At 33.1% G+C, this 14000-nt stretch overlaps 1 protein-coding gene across 1 annotated transcript in view; it reads right to left on the reverse strand.

Annotated features, from left to right (window-relative positions):
- Nucleotides 1-14000, reverse strand: part of FCHO2 (FCH domain only 2) — a 126046-nt gene that overhangs the window by 25606 nt on the left and 86440 nt on the right. Inside the window, exons 14-19 of the mRNA XM_027520554.1 lie at nucleotides 12230-12241; nucleotides 11854-11878; nucleotides 9998-10040; nucleotides 7503-7597; nucleotides 2933-3036; nucleotides 1186-1315 (exon numbers count right to left, since the gene is read on the reverse strand). Of these exons, the coding sequence (XP_027376355.1) occupies nucleotides 1186-1315; nucleotides 2933-3036; nucleotides 7503-7597; nucleotides 9998-10040; nucleotides 11854-11878; nucleotides 12230-12241 (409 nt within the window). The remainder of the gene's footprint in view (nucleotides 1-1185; nucleotides 1316-2932; nucleotides 3037-7502; nucleotides 7598-9997; nucleotides 10041-11853; nucleotides 11879-12229; nucleotides 12242-14000) is intronic.

A 14000-nucleotide genomic window follows, 5' to 3' on the forward strand; every position in this document is an offset into this window, starting at 1 on the left:
AATATTGCAGGAAAAGAAAATACTTTCAAGAACAAGAAGCAAAAACTTAAATCTGAACACAGAGCTGAATAAATATCACAATAGAGAGAGAGAACATTTTAGATAGATTTAAAGAAACTCTTGCACAAAGTCCACATTACATCCTCCTGCATGCCTGTACCATCAATGCCACCTACTTTGATTCTCCTATTGCCAGCACTGGCTAAAACGATAAATATTTTCCAACTTAATCAAAATTAAAGTTTCCTTTACAAACAGAAAACCTTATGAACTATCTAGGTAATGGGAAAGGACTAAAGCAATTTTGGTAACTCAGACCTGCTTGATTTCTAACAGGACCCACCTATGTTCTTTATGAGTAAAACACAGATTCTATGGAAATAAAAGTAAGAAAACCACATATGCAAACAAAATATAAAAAGAAAGTGCCCATTACAGCAAACAGAAATACTTATTGAATATATTATTCACATAAAGTTAAAACATGGGAAAAACAGTCTGTTCACAAAGGTATATAAAATAAAATAGTAACACCATGTTCAGACATTTAGAAATCAAATCATTTTTCTCAGCCTGTACCACTCATGCAATTTTTATATTGGATACACACAGAAGATGCATTTCTTCTGAGTTTTGACAAATCAAATTGGGTATAATTAAATCAGCTTAATTAGAGTTGGGATTCTGAAACTTAAGATGCATCAGAATGGCCTGGAAGGCCTATTCAAGGACTGCTAGCCCCACTTCACAGTTTCTAACTTAAAAGGACTGCATTTCTATTAAGTTTCCAGGTGATACAGACAGATGCTGCAGGTCCAAGGATCACACTGCAAGCACAAAGCCCTCTTTCTTTCAGAGTCAACTGCTTTTTAAAACAAATTTTTTTAGGAATGCAAATATCAATTCACAGTAGAAAGTACTGCATCATATTCTGCCTTCAATTATATTTATATTGGTCAAAAATTTATAAGTTTGATGCATTCTTAACAGTGCTAATCATGATTAAAATTCTCTATTCAGATAATATAAAATGTGAAAAAGAAAAGGAACTATCATTATTAGTTTGATAATGCCAGGTGTGTTTCCAAAAACCAAAATGTCAAATGTTAAAACTTTACTACCATCAATCAACCTGATCATATTTTGGACATTAACTTTTGCATGCAATCTGTGATACTTACTTACCTACAGTTGGAGTATTGGCAGCACTTAGTGAAGCAGAAGATGAGATAGAGGAAGAACTTTCTGCCCGTGCTAATGGAGCAGCAGGAGGTGGGCTGGTATTAGAAGTTACAGGTGGGCTGAATGGCCTGGGCTTAAAAACGAAATGTCATTTACCAAAATGCTCAAACAATCCCCCAGTTATCAGAAAATATTTTTAGGTATCAAGTAAGATTAGTTTTAACATACTATTAATAAACCAAATTTATTGTGTTTCTTAAAACTCACAATTAGATACCATAGAGCTGAAAAGGCTATTTTAAAATAATCCTGTCAAGAGAATCTTTGTATATAAAACTTTTTCTGTAATGTATATAAAACTTTTTCTGTATTTTAAAAAGCGTACTTAAGATATATTCTCAGAAGCTAAATTATTAAACAGTATGAAAGCTTTTCATACATAATGCCAAACTGCTTCCTATTTGGGTAACTCAATTTACCCCATTGCCTATAATAATATAAGAGAATATTTTTCTGCACTCTTGCCAGCAATGAATCGATGAACCTTAGGAGAAGGAAAAATAATAAATTTTTAAATATTTTAGCTAATGCTATAGATAAAAACAAAACTGGCATTTCTGTCTTACGAGCTGTCTATATTAGCTTTGCCTGATTTAGTTTGAGGAGGTCTTAGTATTATCTGAGTTTTCACTAACTCTTTTTTTCATTTGAAGCAAGTATTTTCTTCCTAAATATTGCTTCACTTTTGGCATTTATAAACCTGTCTACATTCTCCTTATAATTCATTGTAATGCCTCCTTACTGAGAAAAGTTTGCCCCATTCAGAGGAGAAAATCTTAATTCTATTGTCTCTCCAGTTTTCTGGTTAAAAACAAATACAAAAAATATGATTCTAATCCATTTATCTTTTACTTGGTGAATGGATTTTTTCCTTCCAAATTCCTAACTGTTCCAATAATACATTACCAACACTTCCTGAGGTGTTTCATCTTTAAAATATGGAATACTGAGCTTAATTAAAAACAACCCTTTCCTGTTTATAAAGTTATGTGAATTAAGTATTTAGTTAGTGCCTGCTGCTGCTGCTAAGTCACTTCAGTCGTGTCCGACTCTGTGCGATCCCACAGACAGCAGCCCACCAGGCTCCCCCGTTCCTGGGATTCTCCAGGCAAGAACACTGGAGTGGGTTGCCATTTCCTCCTCCAATGCATGAAAGTGAAGAGAAAGTGAAGTTGCTCAGTCGTGTCCGACTCTTAGTGACCCCATGGACTGCAGCCCACCAGGCTCCTCCGTCCATGGGATTCTCCAGGCAAGAGTACTGGAGTGGGGTGCCATCACCTTCTCCCTACTTAGTGCCTACTACATGTCAAGTCATGGGTACTAGATACAAAGAGGTGAAAGACACTTTCTGTCCCCAGTTATTTGGGTTCTATTCAGTCAGACTCTCCCAAACTAGTCTTCTTTCCTTCAATCTGTTCTGTTTTACTTCAGCTAAAACATTCAATACATGGATTATGGGGTAACACTGCAGATGTGTATCAGGGGAAAAGATTAAGCTTGACACTTAGAAATTTAATTCTGGCAATTAAACTGGCAAGTAAAAGATGAAGTAAAGCAGGGAAAATTTTTCTATACTGTGAAGACTTAAGTAGAAAATGCCAAGGATTTAGCAGTAAAGGAACATACAGAAAAATATCATTTGCATATTAAATCAAAACAGTTATAATGAAAAAGAAAACTGAGTACATACTATTTCATTAATCCCACAGAGTTTGCCTGAAGTAAGCTTTGGTCTGGAAGCAGGCCTTGGAGGTGGGACAATGGTGCCTACAGAAAGAGGAGTTGTGGGCCTGGCTGGTGGGTGGAAAAAGAGGATTTGAAGAAAACCATTAATACATAGCAATCCTTAGATAAAAACATTCCATGACAGAGGAATCATTAGGATTCAAAGCTCATTTTTCAGAAGTTCTTTTTCTTTCAAATGTAATTATGGCTATTTGTGAAATGCTGGGAGTCTATCAAATATGACTTTCTCAGAGTTACCAATAATATTCCTGAAAAAAATTAAGTTTTCAATAAAACTGACAATTATAAATTATATTAGCTTCAATTATTTATACATATAAAAATTAAACCTAATAAGAAGGTAAAAGTAAACTAATTTAAGGCCTAAGGTCTTTAGTTTCTTGCCAATACTTGTACTTTACACTTATGTAAGAACAAGCCTTTGAAGCAACATCTTCAAAGTAAAAACATGAACTCTAAATAAAATATCTACCTTAATTAAACTTGTAATCTCACTTTTAAGTTGAACCACACTGTGCCATTTTTTGGTGACAATCAAAATATCTTATTAGTTTACAAAAACCCTCCCCAAATCACTATAATTAATTTTTGGCAAACACAGAAAATTATATATTAACTTCCTAAATCCTACATAAATTTAGTGTTCAATGTTTTTCACCACTATTTGCAAATGTTGCAGTTTTAAAAATCAGAAATACAAATCTTAGTAGTCCTAATTAAAAATAACTCTCAGCATGACAGAAATTAATGAATAAAGTTCAAGCGTATATTATCAAAAGTTACACACGTATTAGCATAATCAAAGCAAGAATGTAGAATGGAAGCAAATACATTTAAATAATCCTTAATTAAAAGGCCCTTCAAATTCCTTTGGTCCACTCTAAGAAGTGGGTCTGTAATTTAGATTGAAGAATGTATCTCAGTAACTTCTGTACATTTACAACGCGCCAAGCTAAAAATATAAGAAAGTGCCTGAGTACGCACACAGAAAAATAAACAGTAGAGCTGAGAACTCTTAGTCAGCAATGGAGGAGTAAAAGGGAGCGTGGAGGTGGTAGGAAGAGACCCAAAGAAAAAGGCAGTTACATAGGAGTGAAAGCAAATGCATGGGGGCACAGAATTATCTAGAAAGCAGATCACATGGAGAGATAAAAGATGCAAGCACAGTTCAGGCTGCCTGAAGAAAACAGTAGAACCCTGATGAGAAATTAAGTTTAGCAGCTGCCATCTTCCAGTCAGCACCGGTTCTTTCATGCTGCCCCCTTACTGTAAGCTGAACGCTGGAAAAAATGTGAAATAACCTGAGGGCTGGAATACTTCCTTGTGCGATGACACATTTACTTTAAAGATGTGTTCATTATCAACAAAACCAGCAGTGACCAACACTCAAGCTACTTCACGCTTGTGAGAGGGCTTAACATAGCAGAGGTATTAACACGTGAATACAGAACAAGTGGCATTTAGACGGATTCAATCCAAGCCTGGTAGGAGTGTCAAGTTCCACTTCTTCGAATAATCAGAATTTGCTTTTTGAGAAAAACTAACAGCAATATTCATTGTCTTCACCGTTACAAATTAATCTATTAGTTGTAAGTTATAATACATAAATTATAAACAAATCTATCCAAAGCACCAGAGAACCTGAAAGTATTTTCATTCAGCTTTACAAGGCAATCTCGAGTGCCTTCTGGGCTCCACTAGTAATTTTAACAAGTTCCTCAGTAAAGGAAATCCACCAACTTTGCAACCATGAAGCAAAAGAAAATTTTTTATGCTTCCTGGTGGCGTCATCACAGCAGGAGAGCAGAGAGGGTTGGTGGAATAGTCTGGTGATGGGTTTTCTAGACCCCAAATCTGACCTGGTTTCAAGTTAACACTGAATTATCACACGCCCAGACAAATCAATCTGGGAGAGAAAAGCGGAGTTCCTATTTTGTTCATTAAGAACAACAGCAACAGAAGAAAGCAACTGAAAACTAGAAGCAACAAGAAAATTCTAAAATTAAAATATAAATCTATATAGGCAAATAGTTCTTATTTCAGGTAGTATTATTTTAATTACTCAAAAACAGAAAATTTTAATAATACATGGAACAAGATAAGGAGCTCAAACTTTATATTCATCGCAGAAAATAATTACAAGAATAAGAAACTAAATTTAAGGCCCCAAAATATATAAAGCCAGAATTATTCTTTTTTTTTCCCAGAGGAGCAAAAGGTAATGCTAAGAGTCCGTAAAAGTCTAAAAGATTTGACAAGGTGTCAAAGTGATGGTGCTGGGTACTGTGTTCCTCAACAAGCAATAAAACTTAAAACTGTCACAGGGAGTAAGACAGGCGAAATCAGTGTTGGAGTTGAGATGGTCTATACTAGCACTTATCAAAGGGGAAGCAGGTATGAGATATTTATATTAAACTTTATATACATGTTTTTATTATGTATAAATTTGTATGTAAGTTATACATATATAACATCTATATGGTAGAAAAAGCAACTGAAAACACTTCTGTACCAAGCTCCAAGCATGTTTTTTAAATACAAAACACTGAAAGGTTTAATGTATCAGTTACTAACTGATAGGAATTATTTTCTTAGACTAGTTTAGTTGAGATGGAGTCATTAATGAATTAACATTCTGGAGGGGACAAAAGAGAGGAGGGAATAATCTGACAACCTGGCCCATTCTAACGTGAAAATGGGTTAATGGTGTAGACAATGTTAAAATAAGGGAGACATGTACTGCAAAAAGAGGTGGAAGGAAATTTAAGACAAAATGCCTATTTAATAATTTCACTTACAGCCAGTCTTATGAAATAGAATCATCATAATGTATTCATCAGTTTTATCAATAATTATATCCTGTCCAGGTGAAGACCTAATAATAATTATGGGTGAAGACCTAATAATAATTATTGCACAGCAGAATAACTCTTTTCAACAACACTAACATTCTTTGAAGGGAAAATAATATAGTATTTTTTAGACTTAATAGGAAGGTTTTAAAAAGCGTATCAAAATAAATTTTAAAATAAGCAAAAACAAAGTTTTATCACTCCCAACCCACTCAACATCAAATGACAACTAAAGTATCATTTTTTTGTTTTACCTGAAGTTGAAAGGAATATGGGCAAAACATTCTTTAGACGGTAGCAAGAGGAAAAGAGCAATTTTTTGAAAAGAGAGAGACTGTGCTAAAGAAAACAGAAACAATGGTGGAATTATGAAGAAATTTCTGTATGGCGGAAACCTCTGTGAGAACAGACAATGTGAGAATTTTGATTAAGACCTTAATACAACTTCAGTTTTTCCTATACAATTATTTTACTTATAAGATCCATTAGTAAGATTAGTTTCCTAAAACTGAACAGTAAACAAAAGCCAAATGAGAAAGGCTATAATGCCACTTCAGAATATGTTCAATTATCTAACGACTGATTCTTACTCTTCAAAATTCTCAATTTTTCAGTTAAGGTTGCCTAAAATCCACATAATTTCTAGAACTAAAAAACATTAGTTTCTAAACAATCCAACTGGAAATACTAGTGTTTATTTTAGTATTTGTAGCAAAGTGTTTCAGTGTAACTTACTGTTTTATCTGCCAGAGTATGATGAATTGAATGAAGATTTTGGAATTAGTAAAATCCAGGTTTGAATCTATGCCTCGTTTCCTAGTTATACGGTGTTAGAGAAGTTCCTGATCATCTCTGAACTTTAATTTTTTCATATATAAAATACTGACAATAAAAAGGACTTCATGCAACACTTCCTTAACTCTAAATACTGTATGGCATTTCTGAAATCCCAAAGAAGTTTGAAGATCAACTTAAAGTGATTTTATTTTCTGTTTTTGAACAAGCGGTTTTATTAAACATGCTTTGATTGTTGACTAATGGGATTTTATATTTTGAAGAAAAGAGGAATTTAATATATTCTTTCCAGAAGACTAACTAAAATGCATTCATTAAGTTCTTTTCATGCACTTCTTGGGAAGTGCTGAAGCCTTTCTGGAAAGCAGTTTGGCAATAAGCATCAATGGGCATACCTTGTGACTCCTAAATCTTGTACTGATAAATTATTATAAAGATATGAGACGTGTGGACAAAATCTGTTTTATCTATTAATGTCCATAACAATAAAAATTGGATGCAATTTGAATGTACATCAAGAATGGACTAGTTATATTAACACACATCTTATATATTACTAGTTATATATAACATACACTAGTTATATTAACACAATAACACACATCTATATTAACACACAGTTGAATACTAAAAATTATTATTTGTGCAGTGATATACAAAGGGAAAAAAAGTTGGTTTTTGATGAATTTTTACTTTAAAGACATATGGTCTTTAATGTAAATTAACAAATCAGTACACAATTACTTTTATATGGCAATATGATCAGAGGACAAGTTAAATTTTTGATAGTGAAGTACAACATTGAAATAATGGATAAATCAGTTAGAAAAAATAACTGCTGCAGTTTAAAAAAATAAATATATTTACCTGATGACGATGATGAAGTTAATGAAGCTGAAGACGATGAATCAAGAGATGGTCCAAACAGGGGGTCCCAAGCAAGTAAATCACTGGTCCCTTTCCTATCACAACATTTTAAAAAGAAGCATTTTAGCAAATGAGCATTTTATTAGTTATAAAATCTAGGAATACATTTCATAGAAAGAACTACAACAGCAATATATATGATCAAAGAACTGGATGTTCTGCCAGTTGAATATATGAAGAACTTAATTAGCAGGTAAATAGGTTTAATAAACTGTATTAACTGCTATAAACAGAACCCTACAATAACATTATGTAAAGTTCTTAAGTGAGAATAGTTTAATCCCTACAAATTAAATCTTGTTATATTCTAATAATCATAGGAGCTGCCAGAATGGAAATTAATTTCAGTTTTACAAATGAAAAGCAGCATGGGGAGTCTAAAAGAGCTGCCTAAACTCACGGAGCTAACTCTATGGCAGTGTCAGATTTGTGAAATTCACATCTAGAACCCAGTCTTGGACAGAAATTTCTTAAGTGACATGAAATCAAATAGAAATTTTGTAAGTTGATGAAGAAAGGGGGTAAAGGACTTTTTAAAAAGTATCTTTTAAGTACAGGGTGGTGGCTTAAGCCCTATGTATATAAATGACGCTACAAACTTCAACGGTCTGACCACTGTAGTAAATCATAAACAGGCAGAATTTCTCCCTCGGTAATCCCTGCCTGGGCCACTGGATGTATGGGTCATACATGCCTTTTTATGAGAGGTTACCAAGACTAACTACAAAATCAAGAGCATGAACATTTTCGTTTCAGAAACCTCCATGTGCTGCATAACCAAAGATTTTCCTCCACTAACCTTTGGAATCCTCCAAACTAGTTACTCTCAGGATTTCAATCTTGGCTCTTCACTTTAATACAAACTTTTATATAAATGTTTCTCTTTTTCATTTTAGTCATACCCCTTTTAAGATGCTTAATCTCTATTCTGAACACCTGACCTTTGTACCCCTTTTTAAACTAATTTTCCCAAATTTACTGAGATATTCTTGACAAATAAAAATTGTATTTATGCAAAAAAATAAAATTGATCCCCACTTTAAAATAATTTAATGTATCAAACTACCATTATTTAAAATATTTTTTAGAAATCTGAGAAAACAGGCCCACGATAATAAAATATTACAATCACTTGTAAGTGGAGATCTAATATCTCAACAGGTACCCATATGGAAACACACTTATGATAAAGTACAGAATCATAATTGTATAAATGATTCCTGAAAACAGTCTTAAAACACTAAACAACTTATCTTTAAAAATGAAAAATCAAATGAATACCACTGGTGTGCTCAATTAGTGCTTAGCTTCGGAAGTTTCCGTTTCAAACTATCCATTTAATTAAGTCTACTTTTACTCATGCAATAAATATTTAAAGTATTCTTACTAATATAGAAGTGAGGGGAAAAAACCCATGCAACACAGGCTTAAAATATTTTTTCTTTTTAAGAACAACTGGCAACACGTCTTCTCTCCTTTATCAACTTAATTGAAACATTTAGTTTTGAGGTTCATAAAGTATACAGTCTACAAAATCAAAATTGAAGGAAAAGTGAGAGAATTTCCATGAGAATAACTAGTTGAAATATAGACATGCACGCTGCTGTATTTAAAATGAATAACCAGTGTCCTACTGTGCAGCACAGGGAACTCTGCTCAGGGTTATGTGGCAGCCTGGACAGGAGGGGAGTCGGGGGGAGAAAGGATACATGTACATGTGTAGCTGAGTCCCTTGCTCTCCACCTGAAACTGTCACAACACTGGTAATCAGCTACACGCCAATGTAAACTAGAGTTAAAAACAAATAGACGTGCATGACTTTGGGATACTATCATTTACTTACAAAAGCAGTGAGGATCCCAAAGCCAAATACAGTGGAATGAATGTTTTTCTAATTATCATAGAAATAAATACTGTCAAATGAGAAATAATTTAAAACATCTAAAAACTCTGACATTTCACAGCTTAGGGAATGGGATGAATATAAACAGTCTTCTAGAGTTAAAACTACAGAGAAAGTAAAACTCTCTAGGAAGAAAAAAAGGATACTTAAAATTTAAATGTAGTGGGGAGGAAAGGATTAAATAGGTAGAAGACACAGGATTTTTAGGGCAGTGAAATTATTCTGTACGATACTATAATGGTGGACACATGTCATTATCCATTTGTCAAAACTCACAGGATACATACAACACCAAGAGTGAATCCTAATGTAAACCATGGACTTTGGGGGTGTTAACAATTTGTCAACAGAGGTTCATCAATTGTAACTATGCTCCTCTGGTGGTGGATTCTGATAGCAGGGGAGGTTTGGCATATGTGGAGGCAAAGCGTATATGCAAAAACCTCTGTACCTTCCACTCAATTTTGCTGTGAACCTAAAATTTCTCTAAAAAATAAAGTCATTTACAAAAGATTTTGAACGTAAAACTTACTCATTGGATGCAGCAGACGGCTTTGATTTTGTTAACTCTTCACCTAGTTAAAAAGTTGAAATATTATGAAAAAATTAATCCAATAAAATATTTTAATGTAAAGAGAACTACTACACACAGATCAACTTTTAAATTCTGATAATAACACACACACACATGAAGAAAAGGAAAACAATCCTTTTACAAATTTTCTACCATTTAAGAATATTAAAATAAGAGCTGTATTTCTGCTGAACCTTTATCTCTAGTATCTTTGATAAGAAATAACTTGAGTCAACTAAACCATCATATTTGTTAAACTGCTGTTCATAAAAAAATATGGGATGCAACTCTAAAAATCAGAACAGATGTTTAAAAGCGTATGTACTACTCAACAATTTTAACTGATGAATCATGAAAGCACTTTTCAAGCTCTAAGATATTATTAGTGATTATTTTATTGACCAAAAGTAGATACTAACTCTTGAAGAACACCTTATTTTTAAAAATAAAATTTTTGTAACAAACTGGAACAACAGTCTCTTTATGAGATAGTCTATTTTTCTACCTTCTGCATTTGTAACATGAATCATTTCATAAGCAACTGGTACCTGGGGGAACAGCATCAGTAAAGCAAAAGTTCTGTTGGTTCATAAGCAATTTTCACTGCACCTTAATGTTTTGCATCACCAAGAATAGCTGATGAATGCAGAACACATCAGCATGGGTAATTACAGCAAACTGTGAGGAATAACAGGCTTCCCTGGTGACTCAGTGGTAAAGAATCCACTTGCCAATGCAGGAGGCAACAGGTTCAATCCCTGGGTTGGGAAGATCCCCTGGAGAAGGAAATGGGAAACCCCTCTAGTATTCTTGCCTGGATAAGAATCCCATGGACAAAGGAATCTCGTGAGCCCATGGGGTTACAGAAGAGTTGGATACTACTTAGCGACTAAACAATAACAAATGTGGAATAATTCCACATTGTACATAATGCCCATTCATATCACATTCTCCCATTTGGCTTTTCTCAGCCATATGTTTTGCCTCAAAGTGTTTACTGTGGTGTTCTTTATCTTTCTGCACTTTGCCCTCATCTTCATAACTCAGTTGCTGAAACTGAGTTTATACTCTTTTTCCTATCCCCTATCAACAAGCTACTTACCGTTTATTTTTTAAAAGTATTAATGAAATCTTACTTTTAGTTTGGTATTTACTAAGAATAGGTCTTTTGAACTGTGCTAGAATTTTTAATTACGACTGATGTCATGGTTTTTATTAGGCACTGTTCACAAAACTGCGTAACTTTGGTGTGGGCTGCTCAGCTCTGTTTTTCCCACAATGTGCGCTATATTTGGGCTTCCCTGATAGCTCAGCTGGTAAAAAATCTGCCTGCAATGCAGGAGACCCTGGTTCGATTCCTGTTATGTTTAACTCATGATTCTGCAAATGATGTTACCATCCCCAAATCATTTGTAGTATAATTTAAGTTACTATACTAAAAACTTTATAATAGAAACTATAAATGTGATATGACTTAAAGACCAAGCTAAAACTCAGAAGCGCCTTCTGCTTCATGAAGAGTTATGATAGTTTAACTGTTTTATAAGCTTAATCAGAAGCTGCTCTTTGGTTTTGCTGATTTATGAAAAATGTGGTAGTCATGTATTAAAGCTTAAAGCACATCTTAAAACTAAAAGAAATAATACACATAAATTGTCTTCTGTTGCAAAATAGGTATACTTCTATAGTCTGTTGTCATGGTTAATGATTAGCAAAGACCATTCCTACAACTACGTATGTTAGGCTACAAGCTTAGCAAATTCTCTAATAAATTTTAATAGACTTAAAATAACCAATTTAAATGTCAAACTTACTAGATGAATTCCGATTCATCTGCACCTAAAATAGAAATGCAAAAACCAAGTGCCATCAAACAAATAATTTAATGTTTGTAATACAATTACTTGATAAAATGTTAACACTGAGAACATAATTTTAAGTTTTTCATATATTTGCTCAATTATAAACTGTATTTAGCTAAAGAGATTACAGAAAAAACCTTTTGTTTTATAATCAAAAATAACATGTGTACCTTTAAATAATTCAATAAAATGAAATGTTTTAAAATACTAGTATCTACAGCAAGATACTATGACTTGCTAATCTAAAAGCAAGTATTTTGAAAATCAATGCTTAAATATACAATGATTTTTTAGGTCAATAAATAAAAATATAAAATTTTGCACTTACTGGGCTGTGTCTCTAGTAGTACATGGAAAGAAAAAGAAAAACAGTGTTAAAAAAAGGAAAAAGAAAAACCACAGTATTCATTTCAGAGTTTGAAATATATTTTTATGCTCTAACAATCTGTCTATTCCCTTCTTAATCGTATCTAAAATCTATATATATATACTTAAAAGACATACACTGTTGGGGGAAAAAACAATTTAAGCTAGATAAGCAAACTAGGCAACAAAATATACTCTCAAGAGCCTCTTTTCAAACCTGATATTAATAATTAATTTTTCTGATTATTACTTATTTTCTGAGTATGAAATCAATACATTCCTTTTAAAAAAAAGAAAATAGCACAAAGCATCAATTATCTCCCTACCCAAAGATGATTAATATTTTATTTCCTCTAGGCTTTTATTTACATATATATTTTAAATTATTTATGCTCTTACACAATAAAACTTTTTAATGGCTTTACAACTTCCTACTTCATATATATATGCACCATGATTTAACCTTGGTATTAATAACAATGGTAGAATAAAACCTCACTTCAGAAATATCTTTTTGGTGGAAAAAACAGTTCTCAAATTCTAAAAGTGTAAAGGAAATCAGTCCTGAATATTCATTGGAAGAACTGATTGCTGAAGCTGAAACTCCAATATTTTGACCACCTGATGCGAAGAACTGAATCACTGGAAAAGATCCTAATGCTGGGAATGATTGAAGGTGGGAGGAGAAGGGGATGACAGAGGATGAGATGGTTGGATGGCATCACTGACTCAATGGACATGAGTTAGAGCAAGCTCCAGGAGTTGGTGATGACAGGGAAGCCTGGCATACTGCAGTCCATGGGGTTGCAAAGAGTCAGACATGACTGAATGACTAAACTGAACTGAACTGATGACACTGGGAGAAAAACACTTTTTCCAACAAATACATATAAACTACTTAAATCTGCAATTAAATAATAATACAAAATGGCGAGAATTTTTATTCTCCATTATCAAGAACAGTAAGTTTAATATCAACCACAATAAGTATGTACAGATAAACTAACTTGACATTCTAAGACATACTTTTATTCCCCACAGTTTAACATTTCTGAATTTAAAAGTATGACATCATTAGAAAGATCCATTATGTTGATTGTTTTTCTGTCTCAAAACCTATCGTTCAGTATCTCAGAATTGAGGAATTAATCACTATCAACTAAGAATTCTTATCTGTGCCTTTTCCAGTATGAAAATTATGGAAAACAACCATTAATTACAGTGACAGGAAAAAAAAGAAGATACAATTTAATCATGAGATTCATTTTAATGGAATTCCCTTTTACAATAAAGCTTACCAAAAAAAAAACCAAACCCAAAAAATGGATGAAAGACTTTAACATCAGATGAGGAAAAGGTTAATACTGTAGTTTACAAAATTCTGCCTGAGACATATAGTAGTATTTATAAAATACATCAATGGCAAAAATAGTGTATTTTCCATGCTTTCACTTAAAACACATTCAAAAGGAAACAAAACTAAGCCAAACTCACAAACTCATTTGCCTGTGTAAAGATTATAAACTGTATACTCAATAAAGCTAAAAATATAATAAATTATTTCCTCATCCAACATGCTTAAATTAACTATTACTAAGTGATTTTGAGGGTAAAGCGGCTGCCTATAATGCAGGAGACCCAGGTTCGATCTCTTGATTGGGAAGATTCCCTGGCAAAGGAAATGGCAACCCACTCCGGTACTCTTGCCTGGAAAATCCCATGGAAGGAGAAGC

This window comes from Bos indicus x Bos taurus, chromosome 20, assembly GCF_003369695.1.
Source record: "Bos indicus x Bos taurus breed Angus x Brahman F1 hybrid chromosome 20, Bos_hybrid_MaternalHap_v2.0, whole genome shotgun sequence".
Classification (NCBI taxonomy): Eukaryota; Metazoa; Chordata; class Mammalia; order Artiodactyla; family Bovidae; genus Bos; species Bos indicus x Bos taurus.